Below are 17362 nucleotides of genomic sequence, written 5' to 3' on the forward strand. Positions count from 1 at the left end.
GCCAACAGCCTGAGCCTCCACATTCCCAGTGCCTCCTGGCCCGAGCCAATCCTCCATAGCAGCCTGCGTGGCCTATTCAGGACACAAATCTGATTACATCCCTGAATGCTTAAAATCCTTTAATAGCTTAGAACCCACTAATGGCTTTCCAGAGTTTAAGACTAAGGGCCACACCCTGTATTGCCCCTGGCTGAGGTCTGGCTCCTGGCCTCTGCCCAGGACAGAGGCACCTTGCTAGCTAAGTCCCAGGGACTGCCTACCTCTCAAGCTTGCTGACCAGTCTTCCTAACAGGAAGCTGGGAATCTCTACCTGCTGATTGGGGTGGTAGACATATCTTACAGGGCAAGGGGTGGTGAGACCTGAAAAGTTGGGGGCAACCTGCCTCCCACCGCCCCAAGGCTCAGGGATTAAAGAGGCCTCAGGGCCCACAAGTCCAGAACTGGCTCTGCAGGGTGAGGATGGGTGTACACTCTGGCTGAGAGCCCAGAGCCTGGCTGTAACACCTCCTATACCAGCCAATCTGGGGGTGGAGGGGGTTGGGCCTAGGGCCAGAGGGAGAATGAGCTGGCAGTCCCTGGAGGCACCTGGGTGGCAGGAGAGCCAGGCAGGAAGGAGGCTCCGACCATGTCATACAAACAGCTTCATTGTAGGGGGGAGGGCAGGGTGTCAGTCTTCTTTCAGGCTCCCAAACACAGAAGCCGGCACGCTCTGCTGCTCCAGCCGCACCTCTGGGGGGAGATGGAGAGGACACGGTCACTGTAGCTTTCCAGAATGGGGTCCCACCCCTGCCTGCCCTCAGCACCCAGCTGGGCTCCCAGCCCCTCACCATTGGGCTCCAGGTCCATCTCGTCCTCATCCTCATCCTCGCCCAGCTCTATCTCCTCTGGGTTGGCCCGCTGTGCGAGCTGAGCCAGCTCCTCCCGGGACGCGTCGCTCCTGGAACAGGTGGAGATCAACTATTCAGCTGGCCCGGCCCAGGAAGCTCCCTCCTGAGGGAGAATGGGTTTGCTCCCACCCCCAGCCCTCACCTAATGAACAGGATCTTGCTCTGGGCCCGGGGGGGCTGGTCTTGCTCTGCCTCGGCCGCCAGCTGCTCGGCCCGCTGCTCCAGCAGCTTCATGTCATCCATGCCACTCTGCCCGGGGGCCAGGTCAGACACTGGTGGGGAAGGGGGCAGACACAGTGGATGGACACTCTCCACAACACACCAGGTGCCGGATGACCTCCATCTGCCTCAAGGCCCCAGCCCTTAGGAGTTTCCAGTCTCAGGCAGAGAAGCAGAGTTGAACCGTGATGCTTCAGACCCAGGAGGTCAAGGGTGGGCAGAGGGTGGAGGCAGGAAGATAGGCCCTGAGATGGGACTGTGCTGCCTGAGGGCAGACCAGGCCAGGGTGAAGGGTGGCTGTAGCTGCTCACCAGTGCCTGTGGCGCTGCCCGACACCTTGAGCATCTGGGAGGCCATGAAGTTGACCTGCGTGTTGTACGTGGCCTGCACACTCCGGCGGATCCGCAGCATCTCCCGGATGGTGTCCTCGTTGCCATGCCGTACCTCGAAGTCCTTCCATGTTTGCCAAAAGGCCCCAGTTGTCTGTGGAGGATGGGGGTGCCTGTGTAGGAGCTGGCCAGCTCAGCTGCAGCCTCCCCACTCTTGCCCACATTCCCTGGGCTTGTGCCTACCCGGGGGTCACAGATCTGGGAACAGAAGCTGTAGATGGCCCGGGCACGGTCAATCTCCCCCAGTTTGCACTCCATGTCTGCAAACCGAAGGCACATCTCCCGGGCGTGCTCATCTGACAGCACCTGGATGATGCAGGGTCACCAGAAACAGTGTGAGATAGAAAGAGAGCTGCCGCAGGGGGTCCAAACACACTAGGCTGGTCCCTGAGCTTCCAGAATGATCCCTGCCAGCCCCCAGCACAGGCATGCTCAGATCTGTAGCCTGTAGGACCCTTCCCACTTTCTAAGGGACCTGCAGTCCCTGCTCTACCCCACCCCCCATGGTGGGCACCTCAATGGCTTTCTGGTAGATGCCACGGGTGTGGGTGACTCCATATATCTCCGCTGCCCGCTTGATGTAGATGTTGAACATGTCATACTGCTGTGCGGGCTCCACGGCCTGGGTGGCGCGCTCGTACACAGCCATGGCATGCCGGGCCAGGCCCCACTCCTCCTCCAGCTGTGCGTACAGCAGGTACAGGGCTGTGGCAGGACACAAGGGGTCAGAGGACGGTGGCCTGGCCCTCCACCCCACTGCCCTCCACCGAGCCACCTGGCCCTCCTCACTCTTTGCATATTTGGGGGGGCAGCCATCCAACGCCTGCTCAAAGAGGTCCCGTGCTCGCTCCAGCTTGCGGCCCCCATAGCGGGCAATAAATTTGGTCAGATAGGTGCTCCAGATGTCAGACACATTGGGCCACTTGAATAGCGAGATGCCACGCTCGTATGCCTGCTCAAAGAGGAGAAGTCATGTGTGAGTCTGCAGGGCAAGACCCCCGGGTGCTGTCTGCCAGTACATCGCCCATGTCTCCTTCAGGTTTGGTGAGTGGCCTCTTCCCTGTCCACCCCTGCCTACAATAGTGGCACAGTCAGAAGGGTTTGTATGCTGCCTGTTTCCCTCAACGGAGGAGAGACCCGAAAGACAGGGCTGGATTAGGACTCACAAAGCCATGAGTAGGTGACATAATGGGTGCAAAAGGGGTGGATCCTCAGCTCTGAAGACACTGAAGCCCAGGCCAATGGGCAGGGCCTGTCATCCTGCCATGGGCAGCACGCGTGTATGTGGACAACCTTCCTATCCGTGTATGTGCAGTATCTATCTCCATGTATATATGCACTCGTGTAACACCCTACATACTCAGACCTGTCACCCGAGCAGCAGAGCAGGGATAGCCCATACAACCCACACCAACACCTTCCCTCTACTTCTTGCATACGCAGAAGCAGGACTCGGCACCTGGGATGGGCTAAACTGTGTCTCCTGAAATTCATGTTGAAGCCATAACCCCAGCTTCAGGCCAGAGAGAGGCTTCAGAAGGAACAACCCCAGCTGACACCTTGATCTCAGACTTCCAGCCTCCAGAACCATGAGACAGTAAGTTACTGTTGTGTGAGCCCATGGTACTTTGTTATAGCGGCCCAAGCAGATGAGTATAGTGCCCAAAACAGTAGGGTAGGGCAGCACTGCCTAGGACTCCTCCTCAGCCCTCCTCACCTTGAAGCTCTCCTCAAAGTACTTGTGCTCCTCCAGGAACATGGCGTAGTTGATGACGATCTGGGGGGTAGCGATGCGCAGGTCCAGAATGCGGTCATACACAGCTTTGGTGGACTGTGGGGGCGGGAGCAGGTCAGAGCACACCCTGGGGCTGAGTTGGTGGCCCCACCACTCTTCCATAACTCGTTGGGTCCTGGTGACTCACCTGAAAGGTGCCAAGGCTCTCCTCCAGGTCAGCAAGCATGGACCACACCTTCAGTGACTTATACACGCGGTTCTGCACGGGCTCTGAGCCATCAAAGTATTCAGCGCGGCGGGCAGGCAGTGCCGTTGCCTTCTGCAGAAACATGCCAGAGGAGGGGAGAGCAGGAAGTAGATCCCAGACTGGGTCACACCCCCACAACCACTGCCTACAACCTTGGTGGTGTTTACCCGCAGCAGCCGTAAGGCCTGGTCGTAATTCTCATGCCGCAGCTCCAGCTCACCACACTCGCACCACACGCTTGCCAGGTCGTCCACCTGCTTGAAGCTCACCCTGGTGGCCTTCTCCAGGATGATACGGGCCTGCCAGGGTAGGCAGAGGTGAGGCTGAGACCCTGCCCACCACCCCCACACTGGGTCCTTTGAACAAGAATGTGTATGTACACATACACACACAAATGTACTCACATCATCCAGCTGTCCATTATCCTCATAAAACTTGGCAAATGCGACCCACAGTGTGTGGGGTTTGCCTGTAGCCTTGAAGGGGTCCACTGTCTGCACGGCTTCTGTGTACGTGTTGATGATCTGTGCAGGATGGACAGGGGACAGGCTGGGCAATGAGGACCACGTCAGGTAAGCATGGGGTGGGACTCTGAGGGGCAGGGCCACCACGCACCTCCCGGGGGCGGCCCTGGTGCAGGGCCACACGCTTGTGCCACTCATGCACATGGTGCGGGTTCTGGCGCAGCAAGACGCTGTTGAGGAGCAGAGGCCGCCGGCTGATGAGCTGCTCAAAGCGGGCCAGGCGTAGCTCCAAGTCCACGTCGTCTGGGACCCATGGGGAGGGCCAGGGGGGTGGGAGTGAGGGCCTCGGTATACAGCCACTTCCGTCTCCCAGCCCACTCTCCCTACCTGCCAGGACTGTCCCAGCAGCTCACCCTCCTCTTCCCGCCCCAGCTCAGAAGTGGTCTCCATCTTAGCTGCAATCATGCTCTCCTCGAACTGGGCATAGCTGTCAAAGACCTGGGTGAAGTCCCGCACAGTCATCACGGTCTGGATGGCCTCCTCGTACACGTCCCGAGCCTGTGGAATACAGGATTAGAAACTTATCACAAACCTTAGAGAAAATCGCTGGAGCTGCAGCCAAAGCAACAGACAACCAGGAAAACTCTTTAAATTCCCTTGCATGAGTTATACTAGACAATAGAATTGTGCTTGACTATATCCTAGCTGAGCAAGATGAGATTTGTAGTCTTAATACCTCTTGTTGTACTTGGATAAAACACCTCTGGTAAAACAGAGACGGAATTAGATAAAATCTGGGCACAAGTCAAATGATTAAATACAGTGCCCACTAATATCTCATGGTTCTCCAATATCTTAGTTGATTGCCCTCAGGTATTAACTCCTACTTCAGATCTATTCTTCAATTTGAATTTAACCTTTTATCATAGAAATTTTTGTTGTTATAAACTTAGATCTGCAGAGCGCAATCTTTTAAAGACGTTACTCTGATAATGGTGGCTCCACATTCTGAAATATTGAAGGCCTTTGAAACTTCATATAAGAAGCCTCAAGAAACTATGAAAGGGATCTTGCCAGTTAGCTCAGTCGGTTAAAGCGTCGTCCCAAAACAACAAGGTTGCAGGTTCAATCCCTTGTCAGGGCACACATGGGAAGCAACCAATGAATGCACAACAGAGCAGAACAACAAATGAATGTTTCCCTTATCCCTCTTCTCTCCCCCTTCCTCTGTATCTCTTTAAAAAAAAATCAATAAAAAAATTAAGCCTGACCAGGTGGTGGCACAGTGGATAGAATGTCGGACTGGGATGCAGAGGGCCCAGGTTCAAGACCCCGAGGTCGCCAGCTTGAGCTCAGGCTCATCTGGTTTGAGCAAAAGCTCACCAGCTTGAACCCAAGGTTACTGGCTCCAGCAAGGGGTTACTCGGTCTGCTGAAGGCCCGCGGTTGGGGCACATATGAGAAAGCAGTCAGTGAACAACTAATGTGTCGCAATGTGCAACGAAAAACTAATGATTGATGCTTCTCATCTCTCTCCGTTCCTGTCTGTCTGTCCCTGTCTATCCCTCTCTCTGACTCACTGTCTCTGTAAAAAAAAAAAAAAAAAAAAAAAAAAAAAGCCCTGGCTGGATAGCTCGGTTGGTTGGAGCATCATCTGGAAGCACAGAGGTTCCCAGTTTGATCTCTAGTCAGGGCACATACAGGAAGTTCAATATTCCTGTCTCTCTCTTCCTGCCTTTCTCAAACAAACAAACAAATAAAAAACCAAAAAAAAACCCACACCAAACTACAAAAGATGTTTGCCTGTAAAGGAACATGGTGGTAAAGTTTTACTCTGTTTTGACACTCTTGTTCAAATGTGGCCTAAGGGTCTTAAAAAAATAATTTCCTTCCTCTGTGGGATATGACATACCAGCAATGAGCCTTCCAGTGATGAGGGACTGACAATGGTAAGACATACTGAAAATGAACCTTGCCAGTTATGGACGACCAAAGGTGCTTTTAATAACTGATCAGTATTGCTTTCCAGTAAGTGATCAGCAATTCTTTCAAGGAAAGATCTCAAGCAAAAGGGTGGGGAGAGGGATATTAAAAATAACATAAACAGAGCCAATTTAAAATGGAGTTGGAGCTGCCACCCAGAGGGACTGTCATGCACATTTACTCTTCAAACCCCGGGATAGTTAAGACAAGAAAAAATAACCTCTGGACTGAGCCTAAAGCAACTTGTTTCCTAAACAACTGTTTGCAAAAATAAGAGAGCAGATACGACTACTAGACTGAAAATTTAAAACATTCTTTAGAATCAGCATCACTGTTAGCTTATCTGCACCTATAGATATTCCTTTCTTTTAGTAACATAGTTGTTTCTCTTCCTTTTCTCATAAGTACCACTTTCCTTCAGTGCTTCCCAAATAGCTATTCTTTTGGATCTCAAATATATGCTGCTGCCTGCTCAGCACCTGACTCGCTACAGATGAGGGCATGACTGTCACTCTCAATTTTTCAAATGAAGACACCCAGGCTTAGCGGGTCCAGGGCAACACAGCCATGGAGAACTCAGGTCTGGCTGACCCAAAGGTGAGATACTTGCCAGCAGGACTTCAGCAAGGTAAACGCACGTGTGTACATGCTGGCACATCTGTTTCCTGCTCACACATGTAACAAGATGTGTTCTAAGTGCTGTGCATTGGTGGGAGACCCCACCCCTTACCCAGTGTCCCTGCGCACCTTCTCAAAGTGGCCGCTGCGGATGTAGTAGTCAGCCAGCGAGCACCAGAGCTTGCCCAGCTGGTCGGTGAAGCGGGTAAGGCCCCCTCGGATGATGGCGTCCACGTTGAGTGACTGTACCTTGTCTGGGTTTTGGGAGATGAGGTCACAGAGCTCGTGCCACAGCTGCAAGGCCCAGGAAGGAATCTTAGCCCTAGTCTCTAAGAAGATAAGCCTGCCCCACCAGCCGGTTTCCCCATGGCCCACCTGATAGTTGGACTTGCCAGCCTTAGACACGAAGCGCTCATCATTTACCACAGTTGCCAGGCGCTGTGCAGCCTCATCCAGCCGGTCGCTAGACTTTAGGTATTCGATGTACTCCTCTGCGCTCTCAGGGCTCAGCTGAGCACCAGCCCACCATTCCGGCAGTCAGTGGAGCCACAGGGCCACACTGCTCTGCCCCTCACCCCACTTGGCAGCTCTGGGCCACCTGTCAGCCTACCACCACTGTCTTGGCCAAGAGCCAGCCTTAGCCACACCTGTCTAGCTTAGGCCCTACTGGTCCAACCTCAGCCTCATGGGTCCATTCTTGGTCCCACTGATCCAGTCTGAACCACACTGGTCTAGCCTTAGTCCTTGCTAGTCCAGCCTAGGCTCCATGGGCCCATCCTTGGTCCAATTGAGCCAGCCTCAGCCCCATGGGCCCAGCCTGGGCTCCATGGATACATCCTTGGACCCATCAGTCTACCCTGGGTCTCAATGGTTTAGCCTCAGTCCTGACTGCTCCAGACTAGGCACCAGGGGTCTAATACCAGCCCTGACTTAGACATGAATGGTCCAACCTACAGAGGCCAGGCCATGATTTCATCACAAACCCCTATCCAAACAGCACTGTGCTAAGGGTTTTACAATGTATACCAGAAATTTTAAGTTTGAGAAAACTATGTAACAACCCCACCCTGTTTGCACCTTGACTCTCCACCCTACCTCTTATACATTCCCATAGCTGTATGCCTTCCACAGCTTTACCACATGGTCAGCTCATATGCATCTGTTTACCCAGTTAGAGTAAAAGCTCCCTACAGGCAAGGACTGTCTTAGTTATACTGCCCCAAACTATTTAAAGAATAAACAGATAAAATGCAAACAAAAGCCTGCCTGTCTCAAGGAGTCTTTCTCCCATATCCCACCTGTTAGATAACATCCTGCATGACACTAGTGTCCCAATGAGCCAGTAGAAACTCTTGACTTGGGGGACTGGACCACCTGCCTGAGCCTGACCGCCCTCGGGCTTACCTTGAGGAAGCGCCGGTAGCCACGCACTGCTGTCTCAGGCAAAGGGTGTGAGCGCAGGAAGCGCAAGTACAGAGGCCAAATACGAGAGTGCTGTGTGATGGGCAGTGCCCGGAGGGCACGGTCGAATGTTCGGCGGGTGTGAGTGACACGGCCCTGGTCCATCAAGAACTGGCAATAATCTAGCCACAGACGTGGCATCTGGAGGCAGGAAGAGAGGCAGGGTCTGAGTTGCTGGCACCACAGCATGGCAGCAAAGATACCAGATGGCCTACAGCCAAGCCAAAATGCACCAGGACCCAGCACCCCATCCCTCTATCCCTGGGATTAAGTCTAGCTCAACCTCAAGTGCATAGAGACAACAGTACTCCAACCCTCCAGCTTCATCCACCTCCCAACTCGTCCCTTGGTCCAAATCTCCCCACCCCCAACCTTGTGCATGAACACAAAGGCCCTCTCATGGCAGTTGTTGACATCTTCATAGGCAGGATCGGTCACACAGCGATGCTTCACCTGTGCCCGGCGTGCCTTTAGGTAGCGATACCAGAGTTTGTAGCTGGAGAATTGGAGGAGGAGGCAGACATTGATTGGTCAGCTTTATGGAGCCCACAATCCTTTGCATTACCCCATGAGGCAACTGCTGGAAGAAGGGGCCTGGGAGGGGTGACAAAGATCAGCAATGGGGGAACAGGCTGGGATATCAGGGAGGGTGTGCTGACCCATCAGAGGATGTATACTCAGTGATGGAACATAGAATAACCACCTAGGACCTACTGACCAGTTCCGTTCTGACTAGACAGTTGTGGTTGTGGTTGTGGTTGTGGTTGGATTGGGGTTGGAGCTGGGGACTGGAAACTAGGGTTGGAGCTGGGGCTAGGTTGGAGCTGGGGTTGGGGATGGGGACAGTGACTGGGGCTGGGGCTAGGTTGGAGCTGGGGTTGGGGTTGGGACAGTGACTGGGGCTGGGGCCAGAGACTGGGCCTGGAGATAGGTTGCAGCTGGGGTTGGGGCTGGGGCAGGTAGGGCAGCTGAAGGTGTTCCCACCTGCAGGGCAGCAGCTTCAGTGCTCGCTCATACAGCTGATTGAGCCTGGGCTTCGGGGCCCCCTGTTTGAACTCAATGTAGCGGAGCCAGCATTTGACCGAGAACTGGTTCCGCATAATTTCCTCCTCATAGGGGAGGTCTTCTTCATCCTGTGGAGCCAGGTAACAGGGAAAAGGAAAATCTACCCTCAGAGTCTGAGCACAACACCACCCACTCCGAACTCCAGACCTTTACCCAGATCCCAGGGCCCACCCGCAGAGCCAGGTCACCAGGTGCTCAGATAACAGGACTCTGGTCCAGACTTAAACCTCGGAATTCTACTGCCCAAAATCTGACCCAGATCATCAGACTCCTTAGTCATAGAGTTCTAGGCCAGACATAAGACTGTCACTCAGACATCACTCATTTGGTCTTCCAAATCAAGCTACCCACTCTCTTGCCCAGATCACCAGACTCCTTAGGCTCTCTGGTCCAACACCAGCACTCTGCCCTGGACAACAAGCCTTATCTTCTCACAACATGCCTTTTCCTAAACACCAGGTCTAGTTTAACTGTGCCCCAGAACTTGGAAGCTAGATCTTTATCTCATAAAGACAGGTATGGATTAGACACGAAGACTTTAGCCCTGAACAATGAGGAACTGAGTGAAGACATAAAGTAAACTAAATCACACATTAGGCCACAAAACAAGCCTCAATAACTTCAAAAAGACTGAAATCATATCTAGCATCTTTTCTGACTATAATTTCTACAACAGAAATCAGCTACAGGAAAATACACAAATATGTGGAGACTAAACAATGTGTTACTAAACAATAAATGGATCAAAGAGGAAATCAACAAGTTTGAGACAAATGAAAATAAAAACATAAGTTTTCAGTTTATGGGATGCAGCAAAAACAGTTATAACAGGGAAGTTCATAGCTATACAGGCCTATATCACAAAATAAGAAAAGTCCCAAATAAACAATTTCTAACTTTACACCTAAAAAAACTAGAAAAAGAACAAACCCCAAAGTAAGCATTAGGAAATAAGATCAGAGCAGAAATAAATAGAGATTAAACAAATTAGACAATCTATGAGAAATAGATTTCTTTTTTTTTTTTGCAACAGAGACAGAGAGACAGAGAGGGGGACAGATAGGGACAGACAGAAAGGGAGAGATGAGAAGCATCAGTTTTTCATTGCAGCTCCTTAGTTCATTGATTGCTCTCTCATATGTGCCTTGACCCGGGGCTACAGCAGACTGAGTGAACCCTTGCTCAAGCCAGCCACTTCTGGGCTCAAGCCAGTGACCTTGGGTTCAAGCCAGTAACCTTTGGGCTCAAGCCAGTGACCATGGGGTCATGTCTATGATCCCATGCTCAAGCCAGCTTGGGTTTTGAACCTGGGTCCTCTGCATCCCAGTCCGATGCTCTATCCACTGCACCACCGCCTAGTCAGGCAGAAATAGATAAACTTCTAAAAGCATATAACGTGGCCCTGGCCGGTTGGCTCAGTGGTAGAGCGTCGGCCTGGCGTGCAGAAGTCCCGGGTTTGATTCCCGGCCAGGGCACACAGGAGAAGCGCCCATCTGCTTCTCCACCCCTCCCCCTCTCCTTCCTCTCTGTCTCTCTCTTCCCCTCCCGCAGCCAAGGCTCCATTGGAGCAAAGATGGCCAGGGCGCTGGGGATGGCTCCTTGGCCTCTGCCCCAGGCGCTGGAGTGGTTCTGGTAGCAAAAGAGCAACGCCCCAGAGGAGCAGAGCATCCCTGGTGGGCAGAGCGTCGCCCCCTGGTGGGCGTGCTGGTGGATCCCGGTCAGGCGCATGCGGGAGTCTGTCTGACTGTCTCTCCCCGTTTCCAGCTTCAGAAAAATACAAAAATAAATAAATAAATAAATAAATAAATAAATAAATAAAAGCATATAACGTACCAATACTGATTCAGAAAGAGATAGAAAATCTAAACAGATCAATTACTAATAATGAAATTGAAGCAGTAATCAAAATACTCCCAACAACCTGACCAGGTGGTGGTGCAGTGGATAGAGCGTCGGACTGGGATGCAGAAGACCCAAGTTCAAGACCCCGAGGTCGCCAGCTTGAGCGTGGGCTCATCTGGTTTGAGCAAAAATTCACCAGCTTGGACCCAAGGTCGCTGGCTCAAGCAAGGGGTTACTTGGTCTGCTGAAGGCCCATGGTCAAGGCACATATGAGAAAGCAATCAACGAAAAACTAATGATTGAGGCTTCTCATCTCTCCGTTCCTGTCTGTCTGTCCCTGTCTATCCCTAACTCTGACTTTCTCTCTGTCTCTGTAAAAAAATAAAATAAAATAAAAATTAAAAAAAAAATACTCCCAACAAATAAAGTGCCCAGTGGAATGACTTTACAGGTGAATTCTATAAAATATTTTAAAGAAGAATTGATATCTATTCTAAAAAAATTAAAGAGAAAGGAGCAGTTGCAAACTCATTCTACAAAGCCAGCATTACTCTGATACCAAAACCAGACAAAGACAGTGCAATAAGAAAAAGTTGCAGACCAATAACCTTGATGAACACAGATGCAAAATACTCAACAAAATATTGGCAAACCAGTTTCAACAATACATTAAAAGGAATATACACCATGACCAAGTAAGATTCATCCCAGGGACGCAAAGATGGTTCAGCATCCATAAATCAATGTGATACATCACATTAACAAAATAAAAGATAAAAATCACATGATAATCTCAAAAAATGCAGAAAAAGCATTTGACAAAATTCAACATCCCTTTATGATAAAAACTCTCAACAAGTGGGTATAAAAGGAACATACATCAACACAATAAAGGCCAAATATGACAAACCCATAGCTAATACCATACTTAATGGTGAAAAGTTGAAAGCTTTTCCTCTTGAGTCAGGAACAAGACAAGGATGTCCACTACCACCCTTCTATTTAACATAATATTGGAAGTCCTAGCCATAGCAATCAGACAAATAAGAATAAATAAAAGGCATCCAAATAGGAAAGAAGTAAAACTCTCACTGTTTACAGTTGATATAATACTATACGTAGAAAAGACTCCACCAAAGAACTATTAGAACGAATAAATGAATTCAGAAAACTTGCAGGAGGCAAAATCAATATACAGAAAATATATTGTGTTTTTATACACCAATAACAAATGACTGTAAGGAGAAATTAAGAAAACAATTCTACCTGACCAGGTGGTAGTGCAGTGGATAGAGCATCGTCCTGGGACGCTGAGGACCCAGGCTTGAAACCCCAAGGTCTCCGGCTTTGCACAGGCTCATCTGGCTTGAGCGTGGGATCATCAACATGATCCCATAGTTGCTGGCTTAAGCTCAAGTTCACTGGCCTGAGCAAGGGGCAAGGGGTTATGGCTCGGGTGGAGCCCCTCCTGGGTCAAGACACATATGAGAAGCGATCAATGAACAACTAAAGTGCCACAACTACAAGTTGATGCTTCACACACACACACACACACACACACACACACACACACACACACACAAATCCCAGTTACAACTGCATCAAAAAGAATAAAATATCTAGGAATAAATTTAACCAATGAGCCATGGCTGGATAGCTCAGTTGGTTAGAGCATCAACCTGAAGCACAGATGTTGCCAGTTTGATCTCCAGTCAGGGCCCATACAGGAACAGATTGATCTTCCTGCCTCTTTCTTTCTCACTCTCTTTCTCTCTTTAAAAAAGTCAATAAAAAATATTTTTAAAAATTTAACCAAGCCTGACCTGTGGTGGCGCAGTGGATAAAGCATCGACTTGGAAATGCTGAGATCGCCGGTTCAAAACCCTGGGCTTGCCTGGTCAAGGCACATATGGGAGTTGATGCTTCCAGCTCCTCCCCCCTTCTCTCTCTCTGTCTCTCCCTCTCCTCTCTAGAATGAATAAATTAAAAAAAAAAATTAAAAAAAAAATGCCATAAAACTTTCCTTAAAAAAAAAAAATTTTTTTTAACCAAGAAGGTGAAAGACTTGTACTCTGAAAACTTTAGGACACTGAAGAAAGAAACTGAAGAAGATACAAATATATGGAAGGATATAGGATGCTCATGATTTGGAAGGGTTAATATTGTTAAAATGTCCTAACTACTTAAAGCAATATACAGATTCAGAGAAATACCTGTTAAAATACCAATGGTATTCTTCTCAAAACTAGAACAATCAATCCTAAAATTTATATGGAACAACAAAAGACCCCAAATAGCCATAGAAATCCTGAAAGAGAACAAAGTGGGAAGTGTCACACTCCCTGATTTGAAACAAAGCTACAATAATCAAAAACAGTATGGTACTGATATAAAAGCAGATATACAGATCAATGGAATAAAATAGAGAGCCCAGAAGTAAGTCCTCACTTAAATGGTCAATTCATCTATGGCAGTGGTAGTCAACCTGGTCCCTACCGCCTACTAGTGGGCGTTCCAGCTTTCATGGTGGGCAGTAGCGGAGCAACCAAAGTATAAATAAAAAGATAGACTTAACATAGTAAGTTGTTTTATAAAGATTTATTCCGCCAAACTTGGCAAAAATCTGACATAAAGTACTTGGTAAGTAATTATTATTATATGCTTTAACTTGCTGTAACTCTGCTTTATAAATTTTATAAAGTAGTTACTTCCCTACTTTATAAATCACCATTACTATGGAACCAGTGGGCGGTTAGAAAATTTTACTACTAAGAGATACAAAAGTGGGCGGTAGGTATAAAAAGGTTGACTATCCCGATCTATGAAGAAATAGGCACAGATGTACAATGGGGCAGACAGTCCCTTCAAAAACTGGTGCTGGAGCCTGACCAGGTGGTGGAGCAGTGGATAGAGCATCGGACTGGGATGCGGAAGGACCCAGGTTCGAGACCCTGAGGTCGCCAGCTTGAGCGTGGGCCCATCTGGCTTGAGCAAAAAACTCACCAGCTTGGACCCAAGGTCGCTGGCTCCAGCAAGGGGTTACTCGGTCTGCTGAAGGCCCGCGGTCAAGGCACATATGAGAAAGCAATCAATGAACAACTAAGAAGTCGCAACGCGCAACGAAAAACTAATGATTGATGCTTCTCTTCTCTCTCTCCGTTCCTGTCTGTCTGTCCCTGTCTATCTCTGCCTATGTAAAAAACAAAACAAAACAAAAAAAAACTGGTGCTGGGAAAACTGGACAGATACATGCAAAAAAGTGAAGCTAGATGACTTTCTCACACCATATACAAAAATAAACTCAAGATGGATTAAACCCTTAAATGTAAGACATGAAACCATAAGACTCCTAGAAGAAAACATAGGCAGTAAACTGTTTGACATCAGTCTTAACAATACCTTTTTGGATATATCTCTTCAGGTAAGGACACAACAACAAAAATAAATGGGACTACATTCAATTGCAAAGCTTTTGCACAGTGAAGAAAACCATCAACAAAACAAAAAGACAACCTACTAAATGGGAGAAGATATTTGCAGATGATACATTTAGTAATGCGTTAACATCCAATATATATAAGGAACACAGACAACTTAACACCAAAAAAAAAAAAAAAAAAAAAAAAGCAGCCCCTGACTGGGGGCTCAGTGGATAGAGCATTGGCCCAGCTTATGGATGTCCTGGGTTTAATTCCTGGTCAGGGCACACAGGAGAAGCAAGCAGCTGTTTCTCTCACCATCCCTCTCCCCCTTCTTTTCCTCTTCTCCTCCACAGGCAATGGCTCCATTGACAGCATGACCCCAGACTCTGAGGACAGTTAGGTTGGTCTGAGCCATCAGCCTCAGGCACTAAAAATAGCTCAATACTTGAGCATCAGCCCCAGATGAGATTGCCAGGTGAATCCCAGTTGGGGCGCATGTGGGAGTCTGCTATCTCCCTTCCTTTCACCTTTAAAAAATCCAATTAAAAATGTGCAGAATAGACATTTCTTTCTTTCTTTTTTTATTTTTATTTTTTGAGAGAGACAGATAGAAGGGAGAGAGATAAGAAGCATCAACTCATAGTTGCAGCACCTTAGTTGTTCATTGATTGCTTTCTCATATATGCCTTGACTAGGGGGGCTCCAGCTGATCCCATGCTCAAGCTGTGACCTCTGGTTCCGAACCTGGGAACTCAGCATCCCAGGTCAATGCTCTATCTACTGTGCCACCACCTGACCAGGCTGAGTAGATATTTCTTCAAAGAGGACATACAGATGGCTAACAAACATGAAAAGATGCTCAATATTACTATCAGGGAAATGAAAACCAAAACCACAATGAGACATCAACTCACTCTGTCAGAATGACTATCATCAAAATATCAACAAATACAAGTGCTGGTAAGTATGTGGAGAAAAGGGAAGCCTCTCTCACTGCTGGTGGGATTATAAATTGGTACAGCCAATGTGGAAAACAGTATGGAGGTTCTTCAAGAAATTAAAAATAAAACTACCTTATGACCACATCTGGGTATTTATTTGAAGAAAACAAATTTGAGGCCCTGGCTGGGTGGTCTAGTAGGGAAAGCCTCCTCCTGGTACAGAGGTCATGGGTTTGATCCCCAGCCAGGGCACCTATGAGAAGCAATCAATAAGCGCATAACTAAATGGAACAACTACGTGGAACAAGCTGATGCTTTGCTCTCTTTCTCTCCATCCATGGAAAAATTAAAAACAAACACAAAAATCTGAAAAAGACATATGCACCTGTACATTCACTGCAGCATTATTTACAACACCCAAGATATGAAAACAACTTAGGTGTTAATCGATAGATGAATGAATAAGACATGTATAAGACACTCCCATATAGAAGACGCACCTTAATTTTGGGGCCCGAAATTTGAAAAAAAAATGTATCACCTAAAGTTACTGAGCTCAAGTTTTATTCATCATAAAATTCATACAAGCACGAAAAGGTGGGAAATGCAAGTAAAAAATCTACAACTGGCCCTGGCCGGTTGGCTCAGAGGTAGAGTGTTGGCCTGGCGTGTGGGGGACCCGGGTTCGATTCCCGGCCAGGGCACATAGGAGAAGCGCCCATTTGCTTCTCCACCCCCCCCTCCTTCCTCTCTGTCTCTCTCTTCCCCTCCCGCAGCCAAGGCTCCATTGGAGCAAAGATGGCCCGGGCGCTGGGGATGGCTCCTTGGCCTCTGCCCCAGGCGCTAGAGTGGCTCTGGTCCCGGCAGAGCGAAGCCCCGGAGGGGCAGAGCATCGCCCCCTGGTGGGCAGAGCGTCGCCCCTGGTGGGCGTGCCGGGTGGATCCCGGTCGGGCGCATGTGGGAGTCTGTCTGACTGTCTCTCCCTGTTTCCAGCTTCAGAAAAATACAAAAAAAAATTTAAAAATCTACAACTACTGTATAAGATGCACCCAGTTTTTAGACCCCAAATTTTCCCCCCAAAAGTGCATCTTATACATGGGGAAATACGGTACATATACAGTTGAATATCATTCATCAATAAAAGAGAATGAAATCTTACCATTTGTGACAACATGGATGAAGAGAGTATTATGTTAAGTTCAGTAAGTCAGACAGAGAAAGACAAATACTGTATGATCTCATTTATGTGTGGAATCTAAAAAACAAAATAAATGAATAAACAAAACAGAAAAAACCCCATAGATACAGAGAACACGTTGATGGTTCAAAAAGATGGGTCAAAAAGAAGAAGAAAAAATATCCCCAAAACAAGGGGGGAAAAGTAAATAAAATGGAGTCACTATAGTCAAGCTGCTAAATTAATAGAATCAAGTAGGTTAAGACAGGAGAAAACTATTCTGGGAACTTGACCTTTTGAACTTTTCAGTGCTGTGTCATTACCTGGATATATAGCGCTCACAAAAATTAGGGGATATTTAAAAATGAATATGAAGCGATAAAACATCAGTTTCTTGAGTATCAATATCTGGACACACAGATAACCAACCCTCTTACTATTTAGTATCCAGACCACCTGACATGACCAGACCTCCTGCCGCTAGTACTCATCTTCTAGAGACCACTGACATCTGACTGGTAACTGTCCTGGACCAATTTTGTCAAGTCCTTGACTCTTCAGGATCCCACTGGCCATCGCCAGGCTTCTCCAAAGCCAGATACCAAGACTTTATCCCAGAAACTGTAATGCTCAGAACCGTTACCCAGAACCCAAGCCTTTACCGCAAAAACCAGAGCCCTAGCCTTGTCACCCACCATGCCTGATCCACCCTGGGAATCCAGGCCCTATGTCTTCACGCGGGCCACCCCCAGCTCCGCAGCGGACTCACAAAGACAAGGTCCTGCCGGTCCTGCCGCGAAAGACGCGCCATGATCACCATCTTCCTAGCTCTCCAGCACGCAAGAGTCGCGTTATAATGACGTCTCAATTTGAAGAACGTCCCCGTGTCGTGTCCCCCCCCACCCCCACGCCG

The 17362-nt window shown here is 48.5% G+C and overlaps 1 protein-coding gene across 3 annotated transcripts; it reads right to left on the bottom strand.

Annotated features, from left to right (window-relative positions):
* Window positions 1–102: 102 nt before the first annotated feature.
* XAB2 (XPA binding protein 2) lies at window positions 103–17361 on the bottom strand. Of its 3 annotated transcripts, XM_066342861.1 has the most exons (20): window positions 17219–17273; window positions 16432–16527; window positions 8987–9135; window positions 8375–8498; window positions 7946–8143; window positions 6917–7051; window positions 6671–6835; window positions 4355–4499; window positions 4093–4244; window positions 3882–4001; window positions 3645–3776; window positions 3418–3549; window positions 3213–3326; window positions 2285–2447; window positions 2010–2200; window positions 1679–1801; window positions 1418–1589; window positions 1030–1159; window positions 828–937; window positions 103–729 (listed from the first exon to the last, which is right to left on the bottom strand). In XM_066342861.1, exons 2-20 carry the CDS (start codon window positions 16444–16446, stop codon window positions 668–670), a joined length of 2532 nt encoding a protein of 843 aa, XP_066198958.1. In that variant the 5' UTR covers window positions 16447–16527; window positions 17219–17273; the 3' UTR covers window positions 103–667. The 3 variants fall into 3 exon arrangements, with proteins under 3 accessions (XP_066198958.1, XP_066198957.1, XP_066198959.1); XM_066342860.1 differs by lacking the exon at window positions 16432–16527 and having other exon boundaries at window positions 17219–17361; XM_066342862.1 differs by lacking the exons at window positions 16432–16527; window positions 17219–17273 and adding an exon at window positions 17145–17186.
* Between the last annotated feature and the right edge of the window lies 1 nt (window position 17362).

Source organism: Saccopteryx leptura, chromosome 6 (assembly GCF_036850995.1).
Source record: "Saccopteryx leptura isolate mSacLep1 chromosome 6, mSacLep1_pri_phased_curated, whole genome shotgun sequence".
Taxonomy (NCBI): Eukaryota; Metazoa; Chordata; class Mammalia; order Chiroptera; family Emballonuridae; genus Saccopteryx; species Saccopteryx leptura.

Bases quoted from the DNA above. Each gene is read 5' to 3' on its own strand.
- XAB2 (XM_066342860.1), bottom strand. From the start codon at position 17,269: ATGGTGATCATGGCGCGTCTTTCGCGGCAGGACCGGCAGGACCTTGTC. The intron at 4,500-6,670 runs GTGCGCAGGGAC...TGTATTCCACAG, and splicing joins GCAGCGGCCACTTTGAGAAG to GCTCGGGACGTGTACGAGGA. The intron at 1,160-1,417 runs GTGAGCAGCTAC...CTTCCCCACCAG, and splicing joins GGGCAGCGCCACAGGCACTG to TGTCTGACCTGGCCCCCGGG.